The following is a 17,035-nucleotide window of genomic DNA, read 5'->3' on the forward strand; positions in this document are numbered from 1 at the left end:
GTCGAAGGATATTTGAACTGAGATAGCGAAGATGGAAATTTATCGAACAACTGTAGAACACATTAACAATGTGTTAATATAATGGTTATTGTATAACGTTAACTGAAAAGGATATATACGCAAGATAATTCTGTGAAACATTTTTCTCCTATTTAACGAGCCAATTTGCAGTGACTCAGCCTGCACACAAGAACACACCTCTTTTCCGCTCAATCTTCTAAGAACACCAATACCTGGACGAAGTTTAATCAATACGTTAACGTGTCCCATTTAACTCGACCACCCTTGAAATTTTCATTATAATTCGGATTCTTTAAAAACAGCATTACCTTAAGAAAACCATATTCTTGAATTTGAACTTGCCACTAAGATGATCGAGTTAAACGAATCACCCTCTACGTTATCGACGACAGGAAACGAATATATGTGTCCCATTTAGCTCGACGACCCTCGAAATTTTCATTCTAATTCTTCTCCATTAAGAAGAATACTTTCAAATAGAGCGTTACCTTAAAAAAACAAACATATTCTTGAATTTGAATTTGCTGCAAAGATGATCGAGTTAAACGAACTACCCTCTATATTATAGGCGACAGAAAACGAAACTATCCGCTAAATCATGGTACACCCATCAAGGAAGCGATTCCTCCTAGAAAAGTGAGTAAAAAACCACCAGCCAGAAATTGATTTGCCTAACCTAACCTAAGAGAAACGACAAAAAAAAATAATGAGCAACAGAAACAACCGTCCAAAGTTCGACAATAGTCTGCAGCGAGTTAGAAATGCAATGTCGCTTTCACTCATCCCTTGAACCGCCTCTAACGACCCGCTTTTTTATTTTAAAGTTAGAAACCTGACGGCTGTCTTTTATAGGCGATAGTGCTCGTCGTTTCGCGCGAATAAAAAAGTACCAGTCTGCGATTTCACGGCTCGTCGAGGCGATTTTTGCTCCTCGAGCTCGACACTTTGGCGAACCGGTGTTTAACCCTTTTCTTCCCGGCGTAATACTACGGTGTGTTATTAGAAATCCACGGGAGGAACTAAGGAGGATCTAAGGTTTTATTAAAAAAATTTCTAGTTTCCAGATTGTCCGAAATACACTGCACGCCGAAAAAATTCTCAAAACTTGAAAAATGAAATCACACAAATCTGAAATTTACGTATTATATTGCTTGGAATATTCAAAGGGAATGTGATTTGCAGATTTGTGCAACCTCAATTTCTAGGTGCTGCAATTTTTCTTAACGAGCAGTGTATTTCGAGGAAATTTTCCACAGCTAATCGGAAAGATTCTTCATACGTGAATCGAATCTACCGAAAATGGGATTAAAAGGGTTAAAACACGACGCGTATTTAATCCCTAATTACAGACCACTCGTCTTCGAGAGACGAGTCTGAATTTTTATTTTACTATCGCAATCCAGTTGAGAATTTTAAACTTTAACAAACTTTAACAAACAAATATACCTATGTATGATTAAATGAAATAATAATGTTAGATTTACTTTTACAACATAGTGATTCAACCCCTTGAGCGGTTATGTCGTATGTATGCGTCATGACCAAAGCCAATACACAGGCGAGAATGACGGACATATTCGTATACCTCACAAAAGAATAAATTTTTCCACGTTTCATTCCTCATGTTATGTTGGTCCATAAGTTCGTGCGGTTTTTCCTGGTTTTTGTTCTCTTGGCTCAGATGATGTGACATGTATGAACTAAGATTTTGCAGTTTTCCCATTGTCTTTAAATGGCGGAGCACTGTTTGATGAGAGCAGTGCATCTTCTCGACTAATTCACCAGTTGATTGTCATTATAAAGCAGAGCTTCTAAACGCTCCTTATCGAATTAAAACGGTAGAACATGACTCATCATTTATGACAAACTTGCCTATTTTTATACTGTTCTGTTAATAACATGTCTTCTTTCGTAGACAGTATAAATGCTATGGGCAGCTTCAGCAACTTTAGAACCACGATTGAACTCATAAAGTAAAATATGTTGGAAATACGCATTTTTGTTAATCTGACACTCTATAGTTATTTGGACAGAAGCAAAAAATTCACGATACCACAGAAAAAGAGAACAAGCTATCGAATAACGTATATAACATAGCCGATAGGGATAATTAGCGATAATTAGCACGAACTTATGGACCAACCTAATATATTCATAATCGTGTTATCATTTTTCTTATGTACAATTCTTTTAACCTTCTATAACGCTATTTGGAAGTTACGTACCATGTGTCTATATATTTTACGAGTATGATTTTGTTTACTGTTGTATTATTGTATCATATTATTGTACTATTACAATTTTTTTTGCAATAACTATTAATTCTTCTTTCTCCTATTAAAACGAAAAGTTCTAATTAACAACAATTTTTCTTCTCATGAACGAAGAAAAATCGGGTTATAGGGGGTTGAATATTTAAAAGAATTGTATCTACGCTACCTGTGAAAAATTCGTGTCGCTGTAAATTGCTCTTTCAATGATCAACCATAACGTTTAAGGGGTTAAAAAACAAAATTGCCAAATAGTCTGAGAGACTATAGGTTTGTGGTAGTAATGGCTTAAAGACAGATGTCTGTCGTTATGGGTTAAAGCCCAACGTTAGTCTGGTGATTTTAGAACTTTTATTTTCTCTTTGCATTGCTTCAAAGTCCTAAACCACTGAAATCTCATTGATGAATTTCAGGATAAAAGGAATTTATTGCGTTGGTGTAGATGAAACAGGTGAAATTGGCGTGTCGGTGCCATATATTAAATGTTTGATCGTAAATTTTTGTACACCATAGTCAAGAAAACAGGAATTTCCTGTAGTACAAGTGTAATGAATAATAAAAAAATCATTTGAGAATAGAAGAAATTGAATTTTTCTTAAGAATAATATTAGGTTGCCTAGAATGATATCATTTTGAGAAAAATTATTGAAAACAATCGAGGGTAAGGAATATGAAATTTTGCCACGTCCTTCACTATTCACTCGATCTTTTCCCAGCAGATTACCATTTCTTCAAACATCTGAACAGTTTTTTAACAAATAAATTATCCTCACGATTTTTAAAAATGTGGAATAGTGAAACTGGTTAATCGTTGGAAAAAGTGTATAGAATCGTGTGGAAATTATTTTGATTAAATACATTATTTTTTGAAGAAACACAATGTATCTAAAGTTTCATATGCACCAACCTAATAAAATTGACAAGGTGAGATTAAAATTCATTTGACGCGTTCTTTTTACAATTGAAGAAATAACGGAATGAAAATGATGGCATTGAGTTTGCTAGACCTCACCAGACTAACCCAGAGTTCAAGATTACCGTAATACAGCCGTCTCGACGATTATTGCGGCTACAATCTCTGTTTCTTGCGAAAAAATGCTTCACCTGACGTTTGTTTAATCCATGATAAAAGTTCGTTACGAACTTTCTTTTGTTTTCAGTGGTGTTCGAAGGTTTGTGATGTTTCGTTTCCTTTTTTTTCATTCTAAGTTTGTTACCTGGAGATTTTAGTTGTTTGAAAATTGTACTGAAAATCATTCGTCTGTGAATTTCATAATGCATGAAATATGTTTCATTTCACCGAAGATGGAATCGAGGTTTCGTTCCTTCATTTCCGAACATGATGCATGATGATTTGATTTTAAACAATTGAAACGAGAATTTTGTGCATGTTGAGTTTCGTTTTTTTGAATATTGCGTGAGAAAATTTCGTTTCCTAGTGCAAAAATTGACGCTCACTGATTTTACATATTCAACGCATGCTGAATTGTCTACATCTCGTAACCGAAGTGAAAATCCAAATATGTCTTTATTTCCGTCTTCCGTGGAGAAAAGTTCCATTTCTTAAGATATAACTTCAACATTTGAAGTGACACATGTAAAAAGGGTCGACTTTCAAAAATTTCATTTTAAACTAAAAAATTACCAAAGTGTATGTTAAATTTCCACCGGAAATGTATCCCTTAGAGACACCTAACCTATATTTACCTATACTATCCGTTTAAAAAGAACGTGTTTACTTTACTTCGGTAAATATTTGTCTGTCTACTGAAAATATCTCTACCCTTGCTCTACGGTAAATTATTCCACGATTTTCTGAAGATTTTCTGAAGTTTCTCAATCTGAAAATTTCACGCGGCTGCAGTTTCTCAAAAAAGAAGAAAGAGTGCCCGTCTATGAATTATTCTTGTTAGTTGTGAAGCGTGAAAACTTCAGCTAAAACGGCCGAAGTCCCGCTCCTTATGCTAATCGAGTTTGAGAAACACTGATCTAGTGGTTTACTCGGTAAATACGTTCTATGACATAGAAAGGAGGCTAGGCCATTCTTACCGGATGTTATCTTTTCTTTGCTCTGAGGCTCGTGGCGGCAAGAAAGTTCCGTGGACTTTAATTAAGCAAGGAGACGCTGCACGGTGATTAACGTTGCTCCCAATTTAAATATCGGGCAAAAAAAAAAAGAAGGCGACTATGCAAATTTCTGCTGGTAGATTCTTGATCCTCCAGGCTAGGTAGAAGCTTCTTTATATCCTCTTATGTTAACGTACGGACGATATTTAAATTTTAAATAAAGCGTATTTACGTCGCCCGTTATTACGCAACACGTCGGGTCGATACAATTAATGAAGCGTTTCAAAATAAAAGTACCTGGAGGGAAGGTCTTCGCAGTCGTTTATAGCGCAGGATGGTTATGAGAAACAGGTTGGAGAAAATAACGATCAGTTTGGAAAATTAATGTCTAAATGAATTTTTTAATTGTTAAGAAGGAATCGAAATAATTATCTTTCAGAAAAAACGAAACTTGCCTTACAGTTCCATGGAAGTTATTTATATTACAAATTATTTCATCGATTAATAATATTCAATCGATAAAAGTTGCCTTCGCTAAACTAAAGAACACAAAAGTGGCTATAAAAATGAACGAATTAAATTCGAAAAACTAACAGTCAGTTTGAAAAGGGAACAATTCGAAATAATTACTCTCTAAATGAATCTTTCGATTCTCAAAAAAAAAATAATTCTCAGAAAAAAAAAATTGAACCGTGTCTTACAACTCCATGAAACTTATTTCTATGACAAATTTACTTTGCAGATTAATAACGTGTCTAATCTAAAAAGTGTCCTCACCAAAACCAAAGCACACAAGGCTCACAAACGAAATACTGATTTCTGATATTCCCCAAACAAATATTATCACTCCAATTCCACTCGAATAAATATCGAAGACGCGATAACGTTTCCTTCAGGCAAGTCACGGTAGAAAGTCGCTGAAAGCCACGAACGAAACGTACGCGGAAATGACGCGTGGTCGATCGAGAATCGACCGTTCGATATTGAGTATCGACACGTCGAGAGGCCGATGAGAGGCTACTCACCCGCCTAGAAGAATGTTAACATTCCCATGCAAATCGGTGTCGAAGTGGCTCGTCTTGCTGGCCGCGCCGCTTGCTGTCGTGGTGACATTATATCCAGGTAAAATGGCGACGTCGTCGTACACGTTCGTGTTGTTACGTTTGTTGGAAGTAGCCTCGACTGTGGCCAGTACCGTCATCGTTCGACGAAATGTCGTTCTGAAACAGTCGTCGTTTTTCTTTCGTTTTTTTTTTTTTCTAATTTATTTCAGCTATTTAACACGTTCACTGCCACCGACGCAGCATGTGCGGTCGATAGTGTATCGTCCAGCGGGCTGTCGATATTCGGTGGCAGCGAACGTGTCGACACGGTCTTTATCGCTTGCAAATATACACTACAGCTCGAAAGTTTAATCGCATCTGTTAGACTTAGATTTCATATTTTAGAACGTTTCATTCTAGAAAAAGAACTGTTGCACAATTTATACGATACACTTGTAATTTGTTACTTACAGTTAAAAACTGCGACACCGTTTACAACAGAGATACACAGGAAGTGTAGAGAATCCTTCTAACAGCATTCGTTAAAAAATATCAGTGAAACTGAAAGGTAACTGTAGAAAAAGAATTAAGCCGGAATTAGACGAGAATTATAACTTCACTCTGTTGAGTTCGATGTAACACTTTGAATTTGATAAACGGAATTGGAATTTCATCGGCGAAATGAATTGAATTGAATTACGTTACATTGCAGTTTCGCATTACGAGATTAAACTTATCAGCGGTAGTGTATTCGGTTATCCCATAAGTTCGTGCCGAAAGTGAAAAATATTTTAATGAAAATCCATGAAAATTCTACAGCGACGACATAATAGCCTTAACAAAAACAAAAAATGTGGAATGAGAAAGCGCTTACGCTTTCTTTTTTCCTTTATCAAATTTAAAGGTTCGTTGAAAATATTGATCTAAATTATAAAATTCGGCACGAAGTTATAGGATGACTTAATATACTGGGTGGTTCGCCTAACCTGCTCATCTCAATTGTTTTCATTATTAGTAGACCACTAAAAATTTTGTTTGTCATAGAGGATACAGTTTCTAAGGATCTCCAACCTATCCTTAGATTTTTCCTGTGTCCTTTGTTTAAATAAGTCTTTAAGATAACGTTTAATGTTTTTACGTATAAATTTTATATATAAAAAAATGTATTATATTGTGGTCGTTGAATTTGTCTCAATGCCTGCTAGCTAATAGACAAAAAAAAAAAGGAAAAAAGAAACTATAGGGTTACACATAAAAAAATTGAACGTGGCCTTTAAAACTTATTTTAAAAAAAAACAGAAAAAATCTAATGTCGTCACATCAAAGATCCTCTGAAACGTCTGTATCCTCTGTGACAAAAAAAAATTTAATCGATCCACTAATGATGAAAATAATTGAGATGGTCACGTTAGGCGAACCACACCGCATACCGGTAATTATGAATGTAGCCTAACGAGGAATATAAACTGATGCACCCCGATTTTGACAAAATTTTCCATACAACTAGGGATTTCGAAAATATTTGACACATATTTTGTTTACCTACTAATATTCATGTTTAGTGGGTGAAATCACGGCTGCACTATAGTATTTCGGTCCACGCCTATTGGGTCGTATGATACATCGTTGGAAAGCGTATGAGTCCAACATAGGTGGTCATTGCTACCGTGAATGTCCCATTTAGAAAATATGGATCGAAAAGTGTAAATCTATTATATAGATTACATAGTTGTATAAGGTCTCCGTTCACGCCTAAATATTCGTAATGACAAATGTATCCGTAAGAAAAATGATCTTTTTGCAAAAAAAAAAGAAATGAATTTTTTTCACTGTATCCTAATTTCACTTATATTTTCGGAATGGGACATTTGCGGTAGCAATGACCACCCGTGTTGGACTCTACTCATACGCTTTACAACGATGTATTACATGACCCAATAGGCGTGGATCCAAATGCTATAGCACTGTCGAAATCACTTTTAAAACTTCGGGGCTGGCAGACTATTAATTAGAATAATTCGAAAACAAAATTGACGTAGAGAAAAATATTAAATACGATTTTTACCGCTTAATTCGGTACACTTCTTTTCATTCGTTGTTATATTATTTTCTGGATCTTTACAAAATGGTTTGTTTTTGGAAATACTATGATAACAGTTGATGTAAGAAAATATACTGTATAAAGAAAAAAAATAATACAGATGCTCAGGAATTAAAATTCGACTGCCACGATTTGATCATTTATAGGAATGATTCCATTACAATAAGAAGTTGTATGATTTCCTATTCTCAGTTTCACGTTCAAGTCACACGTTGTGCAAATATCGTTGGAATTTCCAGGATTCTTGGCATACACGTTGCCGTTGAAAAGTTTCAGACCACTAGGCGTTGCAAATTATGCAAAGATCTTTAGAAAAAAGTTATAAAAGTTTTCGAAGTAAATTGCTTTTGATTTTTGCACCTTTCCATGAAAAATTGGCAACAGACTTAATATAAGCGATTCGAAACTTTTGGCTGGTATGTAACTTGAAACATTTCGTACGATCTTATCTGTTAAGAATTTTTGTGGTTTTATTTTATCTAGTTTCGGGTACAACGTTCAAGATTTTCGTAGTTACTTTCGATAAGATTCGTTGGAGGTTCCTGTTGCAGAAAAGATTAGAAGTTGTTATTGGTATGTGTTCTGTAGGAAACTGCCTCATTTCTGTGAGTTAGAATTTCATGTAACGATAATACGTAAAAATCATACTACGTATAATACTTTATTAAAAAATATCCCTAAAAGGTAGAAGTAAAGAAATGACAATTCACCTTCGAATCTTCCTCGTTAACAGTATTTATACAGAGTGGCCCATAAATCGTTTTACCATTTACAGATTTAATAAACTTTATTACTAAAATTGAGTAAACTATATCAATTACCATTATAGAAGAAAAAGTTATTCATTTTTGAAATGTTCCAGCGATTTATGATCCACCCTGTATAAAACTTAGGATTTATGGGTCTAACAAGGGAACTTCGGTAACCCGAAACGTCCGATTTTTTTGAAACTTTGTGGGTTTGTAGGGGACCTCAAGAGAAGTATCGGGCAATTTTTTTTTGGCTCAATTTCGGTTCTTCGGGGCGCAAACAACCCTTGAATGAAGATAAGTGTTACCCTATTTCCCTGTATATCTTTAAAACTGTAGTAGATATAAAAAACTGTTTATAATAAAAATTTAATGGCTTTTTATGCTTTATAAGACTGCGCTATTAAATTAATAAAAATTCTTTTCTTAAATAAAAAATCTTCCACTACCGTTGTGAAAAATTTTAAATTTTCTATCATATCGAAAAATATGTCAGATAAATGCAGATAAATACCAAAATACCAAAAAAAAAGATAAAAGAAAAATACCAAAGATTCGCACACATACTTGGTACCTGATAACGCATCGTTCCAAGTGCAACGATGACAGCACACAAAGCACGTATCAATTAAAATTATTTAAATATCACATTATCCGATAATATTAACATATTAAAAATTATAATATAACATAATAAAAATTACCCGAGTTCCCCTACAAACCCACAAAGTTTCAAAAAAATCGGATATTTCGGGTTACCGAAGTTCCCTTGTAAGTGAAAACAATTCGACAATTGTAATCTTCCAGCGATTATTACTACTCTTCGTTCGAAATAAGAATAACCTCATTTCGCGCATGGGACGCGCCTAAGGCAGGGCTAGAACCACTAGAACGTCCAAACCCCCCACTTAACCGCCTACGTTTTTCTCCGTCTTACCGTCTGCTACGCTCTGTGTCTATGCGCAGAACGGACGAAAATCGGTCCGAGAGCGAGGTTATTCTTATTTTGAACGAACAGTAGAGATCGTGGCGTTGAACATGTACTAAAGATACACATATCACGTGTATTAAGGAATTAAACTTTGTATCGATCGATATTTTTACGATTATAATTTAATCGAGGTTATCGATACTTATTTTCAATAATGTATATTTTTTACAATCATAAATTCCCAAATTGATTGTAGCAATATATTTGATTATTGGATTAATTTTGTATCGATCGATTTAAATTATCGATATTTATTCTGCATATGTACACGTGAACACGTAAATTAACGTGTTTTTAGTACACGTGTTACCCGAGTATTTAGAGATTTCTGTTTCACGTGTATTTAAGTAGGTGTCCGTATTTTAATTCGTCTAATTTTTTATATAATAAATTGATATTCAAGTCGTTAAGTATATTTACCCGAGTAATTTGCGGAAACAAAATGTGGCGTTACAAATTGCCAGGTTGCAGATAAGACTAAATTTCGACATAATAGACCGGGAACAGAGATAAAAAAGAGACAAATACAAGTGAAATAGAGATCTTTAAATACACAAGTCCCACGAGTACTAAAAATTACACGAATTAAAATACGTTAATAAACCTGTACACGTGTAGTACGATCACGTTTAATATGCAGGTGTGTACACTGCCGTTCATAACTATTATGACACCTATTATGTTCGTACGGAAAGTATTACTCAATTCAAATTACATTTCTTCAGCAAAGTTAGTATCACATCGTCACCGTAATGCTACAACGAAATATCTTAAATTCACTAGCAGAAAAACCGAATTCTAAGCTTATCCGTATGTAATATTTCCAAATGCTACTGTAGTTGTCCACTTTTAGCATACCACAGTTTCAAAGAAAATACAACTTCTGATACACTTATCCAAAAAATGTGAATTTACGAAAATTAGGAAAGGTAGTGCAACGAAATCAAAATTTAATTATTGCCTTTTTTCTTTAAGAACTTACGAATGGAGTATGAATTATCTAGCGGTAGTATTATTGCGACGATATATCAGTACAAATAATAATTTCTTAATGACTGTTTAGATTTAGTTCACGTTAAATAAGTGTCGCGATACTTAAAAACGGGAGTGTACTTAACCCTGGTATGGAAATTGTGTCAATTTCACCGAAAATCAAGTCACAAATTCTTTCTTCCCGGTTATTAAATGTACGATTTGGATTGAAACTTTTTTATATCCTTAAATATCTAATAAGCATTAATAACGTTTATGAAAAACAAGAACAAAATTTGTACGATTTTTTTAATGGAAACCAATTATATTTTTCATACACACTTATGGAATTTATGAGTTAATTTGATCCAATATATCTTTTGTTGTATGTACTTTTGTCTCGAGCGCTATATGTATACTTTTCTATTTTCCGTAATACATACAGCCATCGTGAGTTCAGTTCGAGTCTTCCAACGACCCATGCAATACGTTACTCTTTACATTCGAAACAGCTTCGAAGTATAATTTGTTTTTTTGTTTAATGGCGTGCCAACAAAATATTTGCAATACCTATTTATATTTCTAGCAGTATTTGTAATTCGATAAATAACAAAATTTGTAATATGGCGAAGGTACTTTTGACGATGTGACTAATGTAGAAGAAGATTACAGGAGAAAGAGAAGTAGTTTAGACAGCCTTCCTTTAGCTGAACGCATAGGAATTGAACGTAATAATTCTAGATATTAGAAATCAAGGGACAACTCTAAATATATTATGACGTGCTCATACAATACCTCGATGTGGCCGAACACGAAAAGAAATGGTTTTATCGTCTCGCCAAGGATCGGCAAGGCAAGCGACAATATTTCACATAATTTCAATATAATATTAAAATTATATTGTACAAGTTTAATAAATTATTACAATATCGAGCCGTAATAATTACATAAACTGAGGTTTATTTTTTTTTTTTTTATGATATTGGGTCAAATTTGACCCATAGTTACTTATTCGTGTAACTTTACAAACTCCGTACGAAGGTTGAATATACTAATTATTACCATCAGATCCATGACACTATAACAAAAATGTTTCTAGGTCGATGGGGACTCCAGGGGGTGAAGTAACGCAGGGACCTTTTCGAGCATCGTCGTTGCTTATTGATCACGCCCTTTCTGAGAATTCCTAGGCTAAAGTCAACCTCTTACCTTTTCGTACGTGGATTCGAGTCTTGGGACATTTTCGAACGTGTCCCGGTTCACGTTATATTCGAGGTTTGGTAAGGATCCTCTCGATGCCTCCCCAGTGAATTTGCATCGAATTATTCGGCCTTCAATCCTCCAGGGTTTCCTCAATCGAAATGCTCGTTTTTCTCGCATACCTCGGACTCTACCTGCGCAATTTTAATACGTCTCTTTTTAGCCTTTGATCCATCCTTCTCCCTGTGCACCGCTCCAACCTGTTGGTCCGCGTTCCTACGTGAATATTTGGCGAACAGCGAACGCGAATTTCTCACTTTTACGATTCAGCGTGACGATATTTTTGTAAGGTCTCTCTTCGAGGAAATACTTGCGGCGAAGAAGGTAAAGAATGTTCGAGTTAAAAGCTAATATTTAAATTGCTGGAAGTTAGCGGTGAATGTATGGTGAGAGGAGTATTTTCAAAAATGAAGCAAGCCAGGTGAATTTTTCAGGTGAATATCTCTAAGAAGTAGTAACCAGGTGTGAAAATTAAAACGTGTTAAGAAATGCTTAAATTTCTCACTTTTGTGGTTTCGAGAAAATATGTGTAGTGAAGAAGGTAAGGAATGTCAGTGTCAGAAGCTAATATTTAAATTACCGAAAGTTAAAGTGTGAAGAGAATTTCACAGATAAATATTTCTAAAAAGTAGAAAAATGTTTAAATTCAGGCTGAACATTTTCCTCTAAAGAATATTTAAAAAATCCACAAGTATTGTTTATTCAATGTTTATCGGCAAAGAAGTCTTTACCCGGTTTTCATTCTCATATCTTCAATCGTCGTAATAAAGAATTCTTATGTAAATTGTATTGCAGATAAAATCTTCGAGGAATGTTGTAATTATGTGGCAACGATACTTCCCCTTCGGAGATTGTAATTTCCTCGAGAAATTTTAACTCTCCAGAATATTTTCACGATACGAAACAGATAAAGCATTCGATTAAGTTCTGTCATTTAGTCAAACAGAAGGAGAATCGATTAAAACAGCCTCGACAGAAGTTAATGATCCGCGGTGGCCTGGAGAAAAACCGATACAGCGACAGAAGAAATTAGTATTTGCGCGAGGTGAATGGAAGGCTTCGATTGAACGCGAGGAATTTCACGTGGAAATTAAAACACGTCCCAGTTTCGTATGCGCTCGCGCCTTCTCCCAATGGGAAACGAAGCTTGATCTTGGATACAAGCATGCATAATTAACTCCTTGACACGATATTAAAATAGCCAGTCGTGTTTATCGAGATACCGTGCGTGTGCAAATTTTTCATTTGGCTCTTAAACAATGTTAATTCGATGTACGCTAACTGCGACCTGTTTTCAAACTTCCAGAAATCAGATATCTCATTTATTAATATAATAGTCATTTCAAATGCAAATTATTCAAATACTTTCGTGTTCCTCTACTGTATACCGGGTGTCCCGTAGGTTTTCGTGCAAACTTAGCCAGCGTGTTCTATAGCTATTTACAGAAGGTAAGAGTAAAATGTCACCTGAAAATAAGTTCGTAAATGTGTCGGTAATTATGAAAGTGGCCAAAGTCGTGTATTTTTCCTTTCGAGATATTTCGAATTTTCCCTTTGGGTGTATTAAAAAAATATAGTTTTTCATTGCGTAATAAAACATACGCAAACCACTTGCTCTTGCTGTAATGTACAACTCTCTTTTGTACGAAAAGATCGACGCAACACAAAATAAACAATAAATTCAATTTTTTTAGGTTTTTGATTTACAAAAAGTGAGGCATAATTGTATAAGATAATTGTTAGACCATTTTCATAATCACCGGTACAAATGCTTTGTTAAAAAATTATAACAAAAATTAGAAACGACAGAAAGGATACGTTAGATTCTAGATTCTTATTTACGAAGAACTCTAAAAGAATTAATCGAAAGAATCAACATTACATTTGACGAAATTGGACAAAGTTGCGACGAAATTTGGCTTACAATAAGTTCCATATTGCTAATAATTCTGTATCGGGCTTCACAGCATTAAATAAAAAGAAAAAGTTCAATATTACGTCAACATCAGGCCTGTATCGATAAACGCGCAACACTTACGAAATACAAACTATAGCAGTGTTTTTTTCACGATTCATATTTTTCTTGTAACTTTTTAATAAGGCATTTACGGACTTTCTTTACACGATATTTTCATCTTATTTTTAGTCGTAGAACACACTGGCGAAACTTATGGGATACACTGTATACACATGTTCATAAAACGTGTTTTCAAATATTAGATAGCATTGCGTGATTACTTCTGATTATTTATTCAGAGTGTAGCCAGTGTTACAGTTGTCCGTCTGTTTGTTCTACGGAGGAAAATTATGCCGTTCGATTTCGAATTTGATAGACGTTTGAAAGACACGTCTTTCCTTGGAATGAAGTTGCAGATGTTTGGAAAAAAAGAAACAAAGAACACGGGTAAAAAATGGTTGGTGTACAGGGTATAAGGTAAATATTCGAGCGAGCGTAGCTTCTCTATAGTTCTTGCGCCATTTGTTTCGTCCTTCACGGGTGTATACGATCGATTTATGCCTAGCCTACTCAATCGACGAAACTTTTAGCCTAACTGGGGACGAAACGAAAGGTGGTGACCTTTTCTTTTTAACACCAAACAGGGGAAAAAAGTGAATAAACTTGGCTAAAATTAAATCGAACGTTAAAAACACCACAAATACTAAACGGTAAACTTGTCCAATTCGTAAAATTAGGAAATAATTCTTTTCCTATATTTCCTGTAATTTGTTCTTGTTTTTTTTTTTTTTTATGCAGAATAGATAAACCGAAAAAAGAGAAAAAAATCATTGTGCAGTTATGTGCGAGAACTATAGCATGCAGGAATATTTCCTCGACGATCTATCGAGCGCAATCAAATCATCACGGATAATTACTGTCATCGAGCTTCCATTAAATCTGCTTCCTCGTAATTTCGTGTCCCTTCGTGTTCACTTTTACCTCGTCTAAAGTCTCTTTCACACCGAAACGAAATTTTTCAAAGCCTTCTACTATTAGCACACCGTGTATAGCCTCAGTGAAAATTCATCATGCTGAAAATAATGAAAGAATGATCCATTTGAATGACTTTACGTAACTAGTTAACCCACTCAATAACTCTAAGCTTGCACAACTGCATCATAGTTAAACGAGGTAGTCTAACGATTAATTAGAATCGAGTTTCAAAGGAGTAATTGATGTGAAAAATACTGCAGTTCTTTAAGTTCTTGCTCGTCTAGGTTTTCATATTATCCTATTGTTACCGTGAACTGTTTTAAATAATACGTATTCAAAGCAAAATGAAGAAAAACAAAATCGATCGAGACTGTATTATTGTAATTTTTACAGAGGAAATTAGCTTTCTGAATAAACTGCGCAAACTTCTCAACGCATAACCCTTCAACCCTTTCACAGAATAGTACAAGTACGACCCCAGTAAGTTTGTCAGGTACGAAACTGTACATTTCACGTCATAAATTTTATCACACGCAACATAGTCGTTAAAGTGTATCGAAGCTACGTATTTTTACATCTGACAACTAAAATTTTCATAAACCAACCGATCGGAAAATGATACACTATTTTCAAAGTTCACGACCCCAGCAAGTTTGTCAGGTACGAAACTGTACATTTCACGTCATAAATTTTATCACACGCAACATAGTCGTTAAAGTGTATCTGACATCTGACAACTAAAATTTTCATAAACCAACCGATCGGAAAATGATACACTATTTTCAAAGTTATTCCTCACCGTCGTTCTCTCTACCGTGTGAAAGGGTTAAACACACATTTACTCCATCTCCAAAATTACGAAAATCAATCCCTTAAATATCCTTCGATATACTGTAACCACTCGTTGATGAAAATTTCTACTTCCTTTGTTATCCATAGAAGTTTCTTTTTCTTCGTGAGAAATGGACACCTAAACGAATTCGATCCTCGGCCAGCGAACATAAGCGAATCGATGGAAACGCGGCGTAAAGCGTGCACGACTTGTACGTACGAGCGTTCCCTCGGTATTCCTCGATCCCTCTGGTTCTCCATCGAGCGTCTCGACGTCGACGACGACGGCGACAATAGGGGATCGGCGAGGATGCCTCAAAAACAAATAAACAAAGAAAATAAAACGGGGAAAAATCGTGGTTGGTGATCGAGAATCTCGATCCGCTCCCGCGACCGTTTCGTTTCAAACTATTACGCTGGTCATTTTATGCGCGTTGCCTGGCTACGAGTCCAGGCGACGCCGCGACGCTCGCCACCGGCGCACGCCGCGGACGCGTCGCGACGCCTCGCGTGGCAGGACGAGCCGCGCCACTGACGTGGAACTGGGACGTAGACGAACAGGGCCAAGGTGCGATATCTTCCTAGCCTGTATTAAAGCAAGAGTTAGGCTGTAAGTGTGTAATATGGTGAATAGTTGTTCGTAGTTGCTAACAGAGGGCTTAGAGATTACGATGGTTCTCGTTAGTGGTGGTTTTGTGGTATCGATTTTTCCTTTGTTTATGGATCTTTTCTTAACCCTTATGTCAATAACCACAATTGCCGTCTACTTTATCGTCCAATTTTAGTAGTTTTCTGATAAGAAAATTCTAAACTTGAGGCAAACACGGATAGGAAATGTGCGAAATAACAACGATCTGGCCGGATATTTAAATCTTTCACCTGGAAGATCAAATATTTTAAGTGAGAATCATGCAAAAGGGTACCTACCCGGTTATTGACATAAGGGTTAAGGAGTAAAATTTTGTTATTTCTACTTTTGTTATTTTTCCTCTTTCTTGGTTGCCGCTGATGTGAATTCACGTCATTTCGTAAGCTTCCTTTGGTTGCCGCTGAGTTATCATATTTAACGGTTTTTTGCATTTGATTTTCTTGAAAACAAAATGTTATCACTTTTATTCTTGTATTAATGACAGAAATCTGTGGCAATCTATTTTTGAATTTTTTTGTTTTAACCGGCTTTCAGTATTAGGAAAGTGGAAAAATTGCCGGCTGCGAATGTGTTAACCCCAAATTTGACCCAATATCATATATTTACAAGAGATGAATATAAAAAAATAAACCTCAGTTCGTGTGATTATTACGGCTTAATATTCTAACGATTCACTAAACTTGTACCGTATAATTTTTCTATTACATTGAAATAATGCGAAATATCGTCGCTTGCTTTGCTGATTTTTGGCGGGACCATCAAATGTTTCCTTCTCGCGATCGGTTACATCGAGGTATACTATAGAGCTGCCTCTTGATTTATAATATCTATAACAAAAAATCAAACGCGTTCGAGGCAAAAGTATATACAACAAAAGATATATTGGATCAAATTGACTCATAAATTCCATAAGCGTGTATGAAAAATATAATTGGCTTCCATTGAAATAATCGTACAGATTTTATTCTTTTCCGTAAAGATTATTTAAGGATACAAAAAAATTTTCAGTTCAAATGGTACATTTAATAACAGAGAGGAACTAATTTGTGACTTGATTTTGGGTCCAGTTGACCCAATTTCCGCACAAGGGTTAATTCTATTCCATAAGAAAAGTATATTTTCGCATAGGAAGATTATACCTTATAACCA

General features: G+C 35.2%; 2 protein-coding genes across 4 annotated transcripts in view; one reads left to right on the forward strand and one right to left on the reverse strand.

Moving 5' to 3' along the window:
- LOC108577130 overlaps nt 1–11,455 on the reverse strand; it is a 19,405-nt gene extending 7,950 nt beyond the window's left edge. Inside the window, exons 1-2 of the mRNA XM_017940234.1 lie at nt 11,424–11,455; nt 5,384–5,578 (exon numbers count right to left, since the gene is read on the reverse strand). Coding sequence (XP_017795723.1) covers nt 5,384–5,578; nt 11,424–11,455 — 227 coding nt within the window. The remainder of the gene's footprint in view (nt 1–5,383; nt 5,579–11,423) is intronic.
- Nucleotides 1–17,035, forward strand: part of LOC108577129 (probable beta-hexosaminidase fdl) — a 66,537-nt gene that overhangs the window by 27,244 nt on the left and 22,258 nt on the right. For 2 of the 3 annotated variants that reach the window (XM_017940231.1, XM_017940233.1), the window contains exon 1: nt 596–657. The exons of the other annotated variant lie outside the window; for it this stretch is intronic. In XM_017940231.1, coding sequence (XP_017795720.1) covers nt 620–657 — 38 coding nt within the window. In that variant the 5' untranslated portion in view covers nt 596–619. Of the gene's footprint in view, nt 1–595; nt 658–17,035 lie in introns of those variants that run through there. 3 annotated transcript variants of the gene reach the window in all.

This window comes from Habropoda laboriosa, unplaced genomic scaffold (assembly GCF_001263275.1).
Source record: "Habropoda laboriosa isolate 0110345459 unplaced genomic scaffold, ASM126327v1 scaffold598, whole genome shotgun sequence".
In the NCBI taxonomy this organism is placed as follows: Eukaryota; Metazoa; Arthropoda; class Insecta; order Hymenoptera; family Apidae; genus Habropoda; species Habropoda laboriosa.